General features: G+C 31.2%; 1 protein-coding gene across 2 annotated transcripts in view; it reads right to left on the bottom strand.

The window, feature by feature from the left end:
• Positions 1–2,929: 2,929 nt before the first annotated feature.
• Taf1 (TATA-box binding protein associated factor 1) overlaps positions 2,930–16,659 on the bottom strand; it is an 80,492-nt gene continuing 66,762 nt past the window's right edge. Inside the window, exons 34-38 of one of the 2 annotated variants that reach the window (XM_067278109.1) lie at positions 16,461–16,638; positions 16,098–16,378; positions 10,282–10,434; positions 10,023–10,205; positions 2,930–4,370 (exon numbers count right to left, since the gene is read on the bottom strand). In XM_067278109.1, the coding sequence (XP_067134210.1) occupies positions 3,885–4,370; positions 10,023–10,205; positions 10,282–10,434; positions 16,098–16,378; positions 16,461–16,638 (1,281 nt within the window). In that variant the 3' untranslated portion in view covers positions 2,930–3,884. Of the gene's footprint in view, positions 4,371–10,022; positions 10,206–10,281; positions 10,435–16,097; positions 16,382–16,460; positions 16,639–16,659 lie in introns of both variants that reach the window. The other variant, XM_067278108.1, reaches the window with a different exon arrangement.

The raw sequence follows: 16,659 nt of genomic DNA on the forward strand, positions 1-16,659 counted from the left end.
AGACTTTTTAGAACGAAGTAATGAAAAATTCCATTTATTAAATCTAAAAAAAGCATAAAATTCAATTCAAATGCGTATTTTTTTTTTATGAAAAATAATTTTTTTTTCTTTGGTTTCTGTATGTTTTTGGATGATATCTCGAATTGTTTTTTTTTTTTAAATGATAAATAAAGTTATTGCATTTCAAATTATAATACTTTCTTCCACAAAAAATTCATCCAGTTTACAGTAAGAAGTATAGTTGTCAAATTATAATAGTTATTTTTTAAAAATCGAATAGAGTATTTCAAAGCAGAAAAAAAAAATTTATTTTAGATGTAGGAGAAGTCTCTGAGTCATACTAAAAAAAATAAATAAATATTTTAAAATGTTAAAGAATATAAAATTAAATTATGGATAAGTCTTTTAAAAAAAATTATGAAAGGTTCATGTCGGGTTTTGGCATAAATCTCCATTTTAAAAATCAAGTAATCGATATATATATATATATATATATATATTATGTATTAATATAGAATGTGATTTTTTCGGAAAATTTTAATCAAAAAACCCGAAAAATTTCCAAAAATATTAGTAAAATTACAACAAAATCAACGGATTGAGTGGAAGTTTCTTTAAAAACTTCTACGAAATTCGGGATTTTTGGATAATGTCTAAAAATAACAATTAAATATTTATGCAAAAAGCAGCTTTAAGTAGCTGCACAGCGCAAAAATCTAAAAAAAAAAAAAGATTTAAAAAATCAATGAATTTTGTGTAAGTTTCTTATCAAGAAAGTGAAATGACTCGAGAATTTAAGGATAGCCTGTATAAAAGTTAGATTTTTATTTAAAAATACTCGGTTAGGTATGCAAGATAAAAGCATAACGGTAAATGTCAAAAAATGCAAAAGAAACTTCAAAAAAATCAATGTAACCATCAGCAAAATCAGAGGAATTTAGTAGTAACTGGAGGGTAAGTGTATAAAAAATCTGATTTTTTTACATTAAATACGTAAAAAAAATGCAGTAAATACTTCGAAAAACTGAATGAAAATTATGAAAAAAATCAAATGAATTAAGCAGTAATTTAAGAATAAAAGTCTTTTTTTTTTTAAATTAAGCAATAGTTAAAAGATAAAAAAAAACCTCTGAAAATAAAAAAAATCATCTAAAAAAACACTAAGTCCAAGATAATGTGCTGGAAATACAATTAGATTAATGTAAAATTATAGAAAAACTTGCTTGTGAGGGATGTAACGGTGGTTTTAGAAGAATTTACTTTGTAAAAATCTAAAAAACTCGATTTTTAATCTAAAAAAAAAATTGATGTGTGCTAAACACAATGTCAGATTTATATTTTTACCCATTAGGGAGTGAATTTGTATTGTATTTTATTTTTTTTTGTTAAACCTCAATTTTTTTGATGTATTCGATCCAAAAAAACATTCTTTTACATTAAAGAGTGGATGTAACAGTTGCTAACACAACACTTTCTAAGAAACGTGATCTTTAGTAAGGATAGTGGTTGTCGTCGTTACGATCCTCCTGGGATTTACACTTTATTGCTACTTTTAGAAACACTATCCTCACTTAATTTACTCCCAAGTGTTGTGTTTCTCTATAGCTTTCAATAAAGATTTTTATTGCAATAATTTTAAATACTTGTGTCTTAACTGACTTCTATAATAAATAAACTGCAACTGGACATTCTAATGGTGTTTTTAGAACGGTTCATTTCTATATAAAATTAAAGAAGTTTTGAGTTGTCTTGGATTTTTACATTAGATTAGTGTAAAATAATAAAATAAGCAGAGTTTAATGGTTAATTTTTTTAGAAATCCAAAAAGAAACTTGATTTTTAGATATAAGTGTGGGTTTATATACCAGAGATACTTGCTAAACCGTTATATACACATCATTACACTAACCACGAGGTTTATCATGTATTTTTATATTAATTTAATGTGTCTTTAGCATATTACTGTACTTTTAAAGTTTTTTTTTGATGTAGAAATCCAAAAACTCTCAAATTTCTCCACTTTTATACAGGAATGCTGTTCTAAAATCATCATTACACTAACTACACACAATTTATTCTATTTATTTTAATGTACTTTTGTATAAAGTGGAGAAATTTTGATGTGTTTTTGAAGCTCTACGTCTAAAAAATTGATTTAAGTGTGGGATAATGTGATAAAGATACCACCAACACTTGCAGTTTATTAATTTAATAATGTTTTGTTAAATAGTTTTCGCAGTTTTTTATATTTTCATACCTAAAAATTGCACTGGTGTTAACTTTATTTGGCATGCCGTGGTTTTTTTATTATTATATTATATGGCAAGTTTAGGTTTCGGTAGCCTTCACAAAAGTAGAAAAACAACTATCTTTATCTAAAAAATTGATATAACACATCAGAGATACATTATTCAATTAATTTAATATACCTCTAGTACATTGTCTCCACATTTATATCAATATTTTAGATGTAGAAATGTAAAATATTCAACTTTTCTCTTACTCTTATGTAAAATATTCTAAAAAGATCATTATGCTGATTGCTTGCACTTTACTCTGATATTCTTAGAAGTATATTTATATAAAATTTAATTTAAAAAAAGTTGAAATTTTTAGATTTCTATTCTAAAAAGTGGATAAAATTGTGATGTAGTGCTCTATGGATGCATAAATTTTTCTTAATGTAATAATAATAAACTGCGTATGGAGAGCGTAGTAATGTTTTTAGAATATTTTACTTTTGTATGAAGTTATTTTTTAGATATCCACATACAAAACAACAGATATAAGTGTTAAATAATGTATATATAGTTCATATGTAATGGTGTTTTTAGGAGTTTATTTATATGAAAGTAAACTGTTTTGGATATTTTTCTGAATTTCTACTTCCTAAAAGTGGATATAAATGTTAAATAATGTACTCTAGATACACGTATATGGAATAATTTTATTGTTAAAACAATAATTGGTACTAAAATACATCATAGTTGATTTCTGCAAATGTACAAAGCCCAGACTGACGTACAGAAAATCATAACAATTTAAAATGTTTCTTATGATTTCTCAATAGTTTGTTTTTTTAAAGTCTTAAAACCATAAAAAATTAAGTTCACGTACGTATCCCAATTCCCAAAAATGTATACAAGATCAGTCAAAATGATTTTCACGACAACTTGGTCACACAGTTTTTGGGGCTAGTTACAAGGACTGAGATTGGAGAAATTTGTAGAAACAATTAGATTTCATGGATAGATTGGTTGACAGATTAGAGAGAGTATGGCGCGCAAATTCGACTGCCAAGTCAAGTCCTACCAAGCTATGGTAGGGATTTTGATAACAGTTTCTGTCACAGATATAATGTTGAAATCATTTTGTCTAATCTTCTATACTAGACAACTCGCAAATAAAATATTACCAAAAAAATTATAGTTATGTACATATTCGTATGCGATAACATTAACGTGTTTTTGCCATTGGTTCCTTGATCAATCTTGCAGTTTTTATACATTATATCCACGATGATTCATCAAGATTATAATATGTAAAAACGGCATTGAGAGGACTTGTGTAAACTAAACATATCAAATGAAAAGCATAAAGCATGACTCTCCATCCTAATTTTAAAAGTTATGCTCATGTTTTTTGTATCGCAGTAGAATTTTTGATAAATAAAATGAGCTTATATACATTAAAAACTTATGGGTTTTGATGATAATTTGGTAGTATTCTGTTGTATGTTTTTGAATACATTAGATGTTAAAATCCAGATTTTGTGTGTTTTTGAAGTGTTGAAGTCATGTTTATAATTCTCAATGTAACAAGACTTTGGTTTCAACTGATAAGATACCTAAACATTAAGACAAAGGACACGTGAAACTAAATAATTAAAACCAAAGATCTACTTCTTCGTCTTCATTTCTATCCGAAGAATCCTGTCTGACAGCCATCTCTTCCTCCGAGTCCGAGACGGCCAGATCATTCGTTATAACATTCTCGGTATTCTCGATCTGCATCTCTTCTTTATTCTGCTGAAATTCATACTGTCCTCTCAGGAGAAATTCCGAAGGATCGTAATTTTCGTCTATGACTTCATTATCTACATTGACTGATTCCTCCTGATACGCGATGTTACCGTCTTCCACCACAATCAGACTGTTTTCTTGTTCCACCAAGTCAGACATTTCTCTTCCTTCTTCGTCACTCTCGCTGATGCCCAGATCACTGCCTTCGTTATCTGAATTCTCGGGAGTTATTTGTAGATCTTTGGCGAGAACGCTGCCGTCGTCACCTTCGCCAGTATGTCTTTGGTGATAATAAGACATTGATTCTTCTTCATAATCTCCTTCCATAAATTCTTGATCATCTTTACCCTGAAAAATATTTAACATTTAATAAAATTATTATAGGTTTTTAACTGTGTTTATATTTAAGTATTAATTGTAATTTCATAGTGCCCTGACAACAGCATCTAGTTACTTTCACTGCTGTGAGGTTTTGCTTCTAACAACCACAAATATTTATCATCATCATCATCATCATCCATTTTATAGTTTTTCATATCTCAATCCAATTCTTCCTCTTCCATACAGAAGAAATTGCATAATAAACTCTCACGTGTAGCCAATAACTTTAAATAAATGACTTTGGACATTGTATCAGAAATTTAACCACAAAGTGCACTTTATTATGTAGCAGTTGTTCCACATCATTATAAACTGACAAAAAATTTCTCAATTAAATCCCTTATATAATAAAGAATTAATAAAAAAAAAAAAAAAAAGAAAGTCAAATGTGTCATGTGACTTATTAATGCAGTTCTCAAACTGATAATTTGCACAAACAATTCCAGAGAACTATGCAATGAGAGCACCTCGGAATCAGCAAAAGTGATTGAATCCTCTTTATTGCTTTGCATAGTAATGAGCAATGCAATAATCATTTGTCGGAAACAACTATTTTTACCAGATAATGAGTTATACTAATCTGCCATAAATGAATTTTAAAATGCGTTAAATTTAATTAAAACAGAACAAATGCTTAATCAATATTAAACGCGCAGCTAAACTGCACCTAGATTATTTAATTATAAATCTGGATGCAATTTTTAATTTGATTATTTGTACAATCAAATTCATTTAAGCTGTATTTCCCATACATCTTGGAGGGGTCGACAACGCCTCAAGTGATATTCTTTAATGCCGCATTTACGAAAGAAACCATAAAATCTTATGCTAAAAGGAATTCTACAAAGGAGCCGATCTTTAGATTTTATTGATGGGTATTGATTTTACAGTTAAACTTGTATATGAATTAATTTATGAGGTTCTGAAACAAATGTAAAAAAAATAAACTGAATAACTTATCTATTTTTGAGAACTATCACTAATCAATAATGTATTTTTGCAATGAACGGAAAGCCAAATTCGGTTTGGCGTTTATTAATATTAAATGATCTCGATTTACGAGACCTTCTGACTTTTAAATTAAGGAAAAATGTGCGTTTTATTCATTTAAAAATACAGAAAACAGTTTTATTAAGTGTAATGTGTTTAATAGCTACCAATCTGTGGCATAGTTTATTAATGTTTTGTATCTTCTTTGCCAGATTGTGGCAAATTGCACTTTAGCAAGTGTATGTTTTCCTTGGTTGGACAAACAGAAGAGTAAAGAAAAGCCTATGGCGCAGGAATCAGTCATGAAATATTTTAAACCTCAAATAGTTACCATATTTGTGACTTTTGAAAAATTTAGGCAATCCATCATTAACTTTGGCTGTAAAAAGTGATATTTCCAAGTTTTCTCCTATAAAGCATTCCTAGACGTGAATGGAAAAATACCTAGAAAGGTAGGGATTTCACTTGCAAGACACATCATTAGAACCACGATGGCTAATAAAACCAAACAAAATTCTGCAAGGTAAATATTTCTTCTTAAAAATGGGTGCCTGTTCTTGTCAAAGAATGAACTATTTTACTACAATCATTCAGTTTATGACTGATGAACATAAAATTATTGTAAGAAGCTTGTCAGCATAGCCATTGTAACTGATAGTGTCTCAAACTATGACAAAAGTTGTAAACAAATTAAATATAAAGAAAGAGTGGGATGAGCTGGAATGCCAGATGGATGAGCAAGAGGAAAATAGTGATACAGATCGATTTAGATGAGATTTTTGAAAGATGTTAAGTGGTTGTCTCTCAAGTATCAAGCATATGCATCGTGTAATGCACACTTTGCTATTGGCCACATGTGATGACACTACATTTAAAGCAGATTTTGCTTTTAGGCCATGAATACAGAACACTAACTTGATGCTCTAGTACCCATGACTAAGTGCCATAATTGACCAGGCCACTAGATAGCACATATCTCATGATTTAGTGATTCTTGTAGTTGAAGCCTGTCCTGGAAGATATGGCTAACTGTAATGTAACCACAACAGACCAACAATGGGAAAAAGTAGCCAAATTTCAATCTTTGCTCAAAGAGCATTCTTTAAAGACTGGAGCAATCTTAAATTCAAATTAGGTCAAACAGGCAAACAGTATAAGATCAGTGGAGTCTAGAGAAAGAATTCTTGTGGTTAACAATGTCCTGCTGGCAGCTATTTTTGTAATAGCCATCCGATATGAAAAGACTCAAAGGGAGCTGACATAATGTTTAAATTCAACATTCATCCTCCACTTCTGAATTTAGAGATAATGGCAAGCATCTAGATTTGAAAGGAAAAGCCAGATGCCACCAAACAGAGACAAACTCAACAAAATTAAAAAAAAAACAAAAATGCTCTGCTGCCTTGATTTAAAACATACCTCCCAGTAAAAGTGAACAAATGCAATTGTCTGTATCTGTAACAAGATTCAAACTGGGTAATCTGGCAAGAAGGACCAACACCTTCCATTAAGTCGATATTGCGTGTCAAAAAACTTTTTCTACGTAATTTCGGCATAATGTAACCAAGGTGTAAATCGTTAGGTTCAAATGTTATTAGTCACTTAGATGTATGATGAAGCTGAACTTCACTTAGTGCAGACTACATTTAAAGAAGTTTCTATTTTTATTTATTCTTGCTTTCTTGATTCTCAGAAAGTGACCAAGGAATTGTTTTTACATTAAGTTGAGATACAGTAGTAAATTGCACTAGCAAAGAAAGACAATCACAGTACTATGCCGCTTAATGCCTGTTGAGAATAGAACATTTTGTAATAGTTTATACTCTGGATTTCACACCCGATAATGGCCTATAAAATAGGCTGAAAACAATCAGTTAAATAAAATTTCTCAGCAAGCATTAGATGCTATAGTGCTGTGGTTAAGTTGAGAAATTATGTCAACATAATGATGTGCAGTGATGATAAATTCTGCTGCATTCATAAAACTCTGTGTTGTCTCCATATCATGTACAGTTTTGATGATTTCAAAGTTGAATAACTCACAAACTAATTGCTAAAAAACATTGAAAATTTTACACAAGGTACAAAATTTATTCAATTTTACTTATGAAATACTACATTCGACAAATGACGACCATTTGCGGCTACATGAGACTCGAGGCATTTCACCCAGTTTTTGAACACATTTTTTGTAACTGCTGGAGGAATTCTAGAAATTTCATCTTGAATTCAATCTCTTAATTGTTCCAAGCTTCTTAGCCAGTCGGAGTACACTCTCGCCTTTAAATAACCCCATAAGTAAAAAGTCTGGTGGGGTTAAATCAGTCAAATCTTAAAAATGTTTATGAAATTCGCATTGCATGCGCACGACAGATTCGCCAAAATAAAAACAGCACTCTACCGTGAATGCACAATGTTGCTTCAACCAGTACACCATGATACCAGTAGTAACCTATATGAGATGAAAGTTGACAGTCTGCACTACTAATTGAGGGCGCCACCCTCACTGTATCTCGGTTAACGTGAGTTATTCAACTTTGAAATCGTCAAAACATTGTGAAACACCCTATATAATTAATGCCACAAAATTTGTAAGCATTCTCATTCATTAAAGGAAATCCAGCTTTCAAAAAACAACTCTGAATTGATGGCGAAACCTATCTTCAAGCACAGGGCTGTGCGGTAGATTTTTTCAGTATGATGCAAGTCTTCAAAATGTCACCCCTTACAGTGCTGCCTGATGCAACTGCCTCTCTGTATCATAGCACAGCATGGCCTTGTTCAAGCACTTGAACCCATAAAATCCAAGTTTCTTTGTCAGCATTTCAAGCAATGCTCCACTACTGTGGATATTCATCATTTAGTCTCATAACTTGTCATCTTGTGTCACTTAGGATCAGTGTTGACTGATGATGTCTAATGGTTATAAAGCACATTTGTCTGTAATATGAATCGCACTTTGATGAGAGAAATTTAAAAACTAAAGTGACATTTTGGTGGTAAAAATATGATCTCGACATTCTCAAGAAGCAAAAGCACTTTCCCATTTACACATTCCAGTGTTTTTAGTTTGATTTCCATTCTATTTCAAATTATGACATCTATATTCTTGAAACATCTTTGTTTGACAGCCTTTCCAACCACCAGGGAGTGTTTGCATTCTTCACTCATACTTGCACATATCAAAACTGTTAGTTGTTCTTTTGCTACTTTGTGATTCAAGGATGAATCACGTTCTGTTAGCAAAGTTTTGTTTGAAAGAGTGTGAAAGAACAATCCTGTTTCATCTGTGTTTAAAATATTTTCTGAAGAATAACTAGTGATAACAAAAGTAAGTTTAGCCTCCCACTATGTACTGCATTGCAATTGCCTCTAGTCAATTCTCCCAATAGCTTATTGAGTTACTTTCAAAATTTTTCAAGTCATTCATTTGAAGCTTCACAGGTATTTAGAATGACTCTAGATGCTTTTCTAATAAACTGATTTTCTGATCTGTTAAAAGTTAAACTGTTCTTCCACAATAATTCCACAACAAAGATATTTCCATAAGTATTCATAAACCATTTAATAACCAATCCAGAGTAGGGAAAATAGCCTACACAAAGGATCCATCTTCTTGTTTATGACATGTTCAACCACTAAATGCAACTATATCTATCACCGATTGGCTATTTAGAAATATTTCAATTTGTCATAAATCGTGGCAGATCATGTCATCTAATATGGGATGCTTTCACAGGAAAGCACATGGAACATAACCCTAATAAAATCATTTTGACTTTGTATAATTAGGGTTGTGTGCTGTCCACCCTCCTACAACAGTGCCCCCAATTAGACACTATCAGCCAAGTAGATTTAAGTAACACAAGATGACACATTAGACTAAATGTATGTCTACATAACTGTTTTCAAACAATATATTGATGTTATTTGAAAAACATTGTTTATGCTAATTATGACTGTAAGATGCACATACCTCTTATAAACTGAAATGAACAGAAATATTAAGCTAATTCCTACAATTGTAAGTTAGCCAATATAGAATCTGTAATATGTCATAAACCATATTACAATAATAATAAGCCATGCAATCAAAGAAGATGGGCTCAATTTTAAGAACTCGGAGTATTGAGTTTCTGAAACTGATTTGACTGCAATTACAGATACTCCAAACAAGGAAGTTAACTCAATTGTTATCTACTAAGTTCATTAAGAGAGGCCAAGACATCAATCATACAATCTGTGTCTCTCCTTATCCATAATAAACAACGCCCGCTTAAGAGAAATCAACTGTAATGAAGTTTTATGCTTTATTTATACCACAGAGCAAAAATTGTTCATTACAGAAAGGTGTTCTAATACAGTGAAACCTATATTAACGAAGTAGAAGTCAGCCAAGTCAAGAGTTTATATCTTCAAGAAAGATGGAGTAGTGAGAAAAATGAGAAAACTATAAAAATGGCTTTGTGGAAATTGAAAATGAGAATTGCAATTGTGTGTATCTGAATCTGAGTCTACTGAGCATTATATGAAACATTCACTTAATACATTTCTTCTTTCAAGAAATGTATCTAACACATTAATTGAGGACTACCTGCATTAACAAATTATGTTTTAAAAGAAGCTTACCTGATTAAAACTATGAGATATCTTGTCTTGCATCTCTTCATCTTTAGTATTCTCTTCCATCATCATGCTGTCTTCGTGAGGTGCAGAGTTTCCAGTGACGACCGAATCTGTTTCGGCCGCATCGAGAGCCGCTTCCTGTACGGCTGCAATGGCATGCTCCAGTTGCGTCAGTTGTTCATCTTGCTGCAGAAAAAATAAAACAAATAAATAAATATAAATAATGTTATTTTCAAATAAAAGAGTTACCAAATATTCATACCTCGTCGAGAGCAGCTCTGCACGCTTCTACTATTTCTTTTGCTTTTCTGGTAAACTGACTTTCAGCTCCATTAAATGTTAAACTGTTCTTCCATAATAGTTCCACGTCATTATAAAAGTCTTCGCGATTATGATACTTATGTCCTTTGATATTCTGCAAGAGAGAAAGTATAACATTGTTTATATTTCTCAATACATTGCAACTATTCAGTACGTCATCAGAAAAAAGCTCCGACGAACCCAAAAACCTGATTATCTTAGCAAAATTATATATTTTAGTATCTTTCTAAATAATATCATCACTATATCTTATCAGTATTGTAGTTTTGGTAGTCATCAAATGAAGCAGATATATATAGAATTACTTTTCTAATTCCTGTCTTGTGATAATTAAGACCTTTCTTTTTATGCCCATTATGGGTGTAAAGTACTATTTTTAGTATCTTAGGAAACCGACTATAATTACGGTCGGTAAAACTTCCGTTAACCTAACGGGTACTTTACGTGGATTCGAGATTAGTTTGCCAGGCCTGGGCTTTTTAAGCGTGCACCGAAAAATTAGTAATAATAACGATAAATATCAAGTCAGATCAAAAGTTCAAATATATTTAATTAGCAACTAAAACGTACTACGTACAAATGTCAATAATCCAAACAAAATTTATTAACGAAAATCAACAAGTCAACCCGACAATAAACTCAGCTACTTAGCTTAACTTAATATTAATTTTCCCTTTGAAAATTCGACAATCAAATACTTAGAAACTATGAACAAAATCTCTTACTAATTAAATGTCTATCCGTCACCTCACTATATGAAGAAACTATTTCCTCAATACTTTCGATATCGTCAATCGAACTCCTCTTTAACACCTTGGATCATCCAATTATCAATCTGGACTTCTATCAGAAAATACTTCGCTTTCGAATCTACCTCGCTCTCAACGTCGCCTCGATTTGGAATTCACCTCGGTTTGGAAATCACCTCTCCTTCTTCGGTTAACGTACGGGTTTTATACTGTGAGGTGACGTCACACTTGAGCTGGGTCACTCCCCTTATTTACATACTTAGTTGCTAACATTAATTTTCTTTTCTGGCAGCTTTAAGTTTCCGACAAAGCTTATAAACCGTTTACAAAATATTTATCATAATTTTCTGGGATGTTTAAGACGGTTTATCAAGTATTTCTCTACTAGTGATTGTGGGGACTCCCCCCCTCCATTTTTTTTCTCTGCAGACTGTTACTTCCGCCGGGCAGCGCAAGTGCGCAAGATTTTTCCTACGGCGCTTATTTCTCCTTGAGTTGTTTTATCTTCATTTTTCATTACTAACAAGAGAGTGGTGGGGAACCTTCGTCCTAAATAAACATAAACCCCAAACAAAAGATAATAAAATGGAAATAATAATAATAAAATAAAAATAACGTTCGAACTCAGTTCCTTACATGGGTTGGGTCATGCCCACAATGGGTTAACCAGATGACAAGGATCACTCTAATATACCCAGATCAACTCTCAAATCCAAGTTGGTTGTCTTTCTGAAAAGCAACTTGGATTTGAATATTTTTCTGTGATGTATTGACCAATCATTACACTTTTTATCATAAAAATACTAATTTATTGAAGAAAATGAAACAGACCCATTGTCTGACAATAAGTTTTAGCTTTTCGACACCAGGAATAATGTCCTTAATGAAAATAAAACAAAACTGTAACCAAAAAAAGCCTCCTAATGAATTTACGAGGCATTTTTTTAATGTCATAATGCAATTTAAAGCTGTAATTTATACAAAACTTTGACTTTCTGAGTCATAATAATTCCCAAATGAATCATAACAACAGGCATAAAATACTCAGAATGATTAACCAAGCCTTATACGATCCTACTCACGCATTTATATCTGACGTAGAATATTGTTCTTTGGTAAATAGTACATAGAGAAAATAAAAATTTAATGTCATAATAAATCAAAAACTTTACATTTTTTCTGGTAAAAGTTATAGAAATATAAACAACAGTACACTTGTCATAGTGGCTATAAGTAATTGCATTACATAAGTTATGAATTATATAAATTTATACTATGAAATATCGTAAGTTACAATTAAATCTGACTTTAATTGAATACTTTTAAATAAATATCAAATTAGGAAGTCAAATTTAGCTCTTATTAAAATGTCAAGTTTTGGAGGAAAAATTAATGTTTGAAATAATTACAAACTAATGAAAACACAATAATTAACCAGACATTAAAGTTTATGTAAAAAAAATAAATAATAAATATATTGAGGGCCTCCCTTGGCCTTTACCACATCATTTAAGTATCTGGGCATCGATGAAATTAAATTTCGAATTTCCTTCGCATCAATTTCTTTCCGTACTTCTTTTATTTTTTAATTTAACTTCTTTCTCACTTTCTAAATTGTCTTTCACCCAATTTTTTTTTCCAGTAAATGCTCAATAGGGTCGCTGTCCGTGCTCTGGCTTGGCATTTTAATACTTCTGTTTTGCCTAAAAAGCTACAAAATGAGCCCAGCGGTATGATTAGGATTGTTATCCTACCTAAATGAAAATGATCTAGATCCTAGTTTTGCTGCCAAACTCAATAAATTCCTGTATAGAACACTGTAACAACACTACTCATTCACTGTGTTATCTATCTATAAACACCAATTTTCCAACTCTCATCCCTTAAAGCCCTATATCATTACATTTCTACAATAAACCATTTCACATGATATCAATAAATCTGTGAAGTATCATTATTTATATCATACACAGTATATCCATTTATCAAATTAGAAAAGACCTGATAAACAAGTTTAAATTCTAATACTTTTATTGATTTTTCTAAATACTAAATTCAGTAAAAGTACTTGAATTCAGACTTATTTTATCGTCTGTCTTGTTATATATATATATATATATAAAATAACTGTAAATTAATGAATCATTTCTCTGTTTTCATACCCATAGACTTCAACTGTTCCATTATCATGTTACATTGTTTTGTCAGTTATGTTTTTGTCAAAAAATATTTGATTATAAATTTTCTTTGATAACAATGGCATTAGTTACACTAGCTGGATCCACAGACAAAACAGTAAAATTTAGAAGAAAATTCTTTCAAATCTGGACAAACAGAAGGCTTAAACAAACCAAACTCTCTTTTATAAGAAATAATCTAGGGCTTTGTAAGATTATTTTTAGTAATTTAATTATTTAAATATTCCAAGAAAAGCAGAATTAGATTTGCATTTGAGGAACTTTTTAAAAATAATTTAAAATATATTTGAGTAAAGTACGCTAAAACTTCTTTCTCATTCAAGTTTATATCAAGAAATAACAGACTTTCACTCTTTATTAACATTGCGATATATTTTACACGCTATGTAACATGAATTTTTATTAATTTATTTAAGTTTATGTAGTTTAAATAAATTAAAATTACAGAGACAACTAATTAAACTGGTGTAAATGTGAATTTTATATATGAATTTATGAATTATGAAATCTTTTTCTAGACTAAAAACAATAACTTAAGATAATAAAAGTTATGTTTTGTATCTATAGAGAATACTAACATGTAACAACAATAAACAGAACGTTGTATCATACAGTTTAAAAACTAGTTTTGTAATCTGTAAAACACATCTGCGTTAATTTACTTAATGACCTGACTTAAAAATAACATAAACAAAATAAGTCTTTACTTGTAACTGTAAAATGTATCTTAGCATTTAAAACTTCAATAGATACTTTAACAGAATCTTCAAGACGTCCTTAACGAGAAGTTTACTGAACTTGTGTTAAGTTGATTGCTCTGTTGCAAGGTGTACAAGTCATCAAGACCAAACCAGCAACCAGAGATCATTGAGGTAAATCTGGAATTTCTTAGGCAGTCTTGGAGATGAAAGTATAAGCACATGTTAAGTCACTGAAGAATAAAAACACCAAACAGTCAACTACTGGAACCTGCTCAGACAAGTTGCAAAAATACCACAGAAGAGCTGCTATACTAGAATTGCTTCATAACAAAAAGTTGCCCTCCCAAATGGAGTGGCGTGGAGACCATGATTGCAAGGATGCAAGTCAAGAAGTTCAGGGCGTTTGATGTCAAGAAGAATGTGATTCTTGACAGGACAACTCACAGTAAGCATTTTGATCACAAGAGAAGTGCAGAATTCATAGCCAAATTGAAAAAAAAAGATCAATCAGAATGGTGCATGAGAATCGGCAATAGGACAGAAAACTGCTCGGGCTCTGATCCCGACTTGTGGCAACCCTATCCAGCCCCATCTGTGATTCCCTTGACTGTTATGCACAGGGTATGGTCGAGACAAAGATAAATGCAAAGCATAGCAATACCAAGGATGCTCTAAATGCTTCCATCGGAGAGGTGATGACGACTGTGATCAAAGCAGGTCAAGCATGCCTGCAGTTGTTTCAAGCCAAGGCAAGAGGAAAGTCGTGGAAGTTGAGAAAGGTTACATGAAATAATTTCATTCTGTATATTGTAAACTACTTTTGTATCAATTTTCATAATAACATATTGATTTTTCCTTTTGTTTTTAATTGTTTTCATTATATAGCGACTTTACCAGATTTACCTCAACAATCCTGTATATATATTACAGTGTATTCAATATGTTTACCATCAACTTCAATGAACTTTGCATTCTTTGCATTATAGAAGGCATCGTGGAAGGGAATTGATCAGTTCGTGCATTTTTCAGATCCCTATCTTTGTAACTTCATTATATTGGTGTAGCTCAATGGTGGTGTATGTCAGGGTCTGTCAGTAGTTTGAAGAATGTCTCTTAAAATAATGAAAATTTCAGATTAAATGACTCAAAGTGTGTTGTCAAACTTTGGGATAATGTAGAGGAAGCTCACAGGCAAGCCAAATTAAACTCTTTGCTTTGCTTCCTTCAAATTTATTTAGGTTGAATTTCAATTCATTGCAAGCTTTTTTATAATGCTCTAAAACAAATTGATAACTATCGTTTGTGAACTGCTTCATGACATATGGCTTTGTCTCTCAATCTGACTGTTAAAATCTACTTTTCTAATTCAATTTCTGATTGTTTGCTGCTACTGTTATTGTCCATAATCTGTAGTCGTTTATATTATAATGTGTTTGATATGTTTGCCTTCAGCTTAAATGAGCTTCCTCTATCTTATCCCAAAGTTTGACAACACACTTTGAGTCATTTAATCTGAAATTTTCAAGAGACATTCTTCAAACTACTGACAGACCCTGACATACACCACCATTGAGCTACACCAATATAAAGAAGTTGCAAAGATAGGGATCTGAAAAATGCACGAACTGATCAATTCCCTTCCACGATGCCTTCTATAATGCAAAGTTTATTGAAGTTGATGGTAAACATATTGAATACACTGTAATATATATACAGGATTGTTAAGGTAAATCTGGTAAAGTTGCTATATAATGAAAAACAATTAAAAACAAAAGGAAAAATCAATATATTGTTATGAAAATTGATACAAAAGTAGTTTACAATATACAGAATGAAATTATTCCATGTCATCTCTGCAGATGATATAAAGACATCATATAAGAGCTTCAAACTAAAGTAATGCCTTTGATGGTTTCATATCCAATCAAATATAGAATTTAAAACAGATTCTGAAGCTTCCAAAACCGTAGATGCAACACAACAAACTGGAGAGAAATAGCAAGCGACAGTAATGCTTCTATTCGTTATTTTCCAATTTACAGACAATTTCTTATATCATTTCTATAGATAATACTTGTTTTTATAAAAATAAATAAAAAATATACTTACCCTAATTACTGTATCCAAATCAATTGGATTCTTAATGATTTTATAATAATCTTTAACGAATTTTTTATTAACCGGGCGATGGAATGGCCACGATTCGGGAATAGTCTTCAACTTCTGCGTGACGATATTTTCTAGCAAGTATGAGAAGGCGACTTGATCGTCGTCGTCCAAAAGTGGATTAATGGCCTTCTCGAGTCTCATTAATTTCTCTTCTTTTTCGGCAAACCGGTTGATGCAAAGTTGAAACATTTTCTGGGCAGTCTGAGTATAAATACTCTTTCCTCCTGGGTGATATTTCAGTTTAACACTAAATACTTTATTCTTGATAAAATAATAAAACAATAATATTTTTAAACATCTCACCATTATAGAGAGTACTGTTTTCAACAATTTGATTCACATCCTGTAGAAATTCCTCTCGATTCTGATATTTATGCTCGTGAACCTTTTCGCGCATTCTCTGTAGATCCATTGGTCTTGATACTATATTATGGTAATCAGGAACGACTTTTGGGTTTACGGCAGTCCAGAAAGGTTGCGTCTGCAGCCAAAAAGGTGGAAA

Source organism: Centruroides vittatus, unplaced genomic scaffold, assembly GCF_030686945.1.
Source record: "Centruroides vittatus isolate TY-2023 unplaced genomic scaffold, ASM3068694v2 contig_790, whole genome shotgun sequence".
Taxonomy (NCBI): Eukaryota; Metazoa; Arthropoda; class Arachnida; order Scorpiones; family Buthidae; genus Centruroides; species Centruroides vittatus.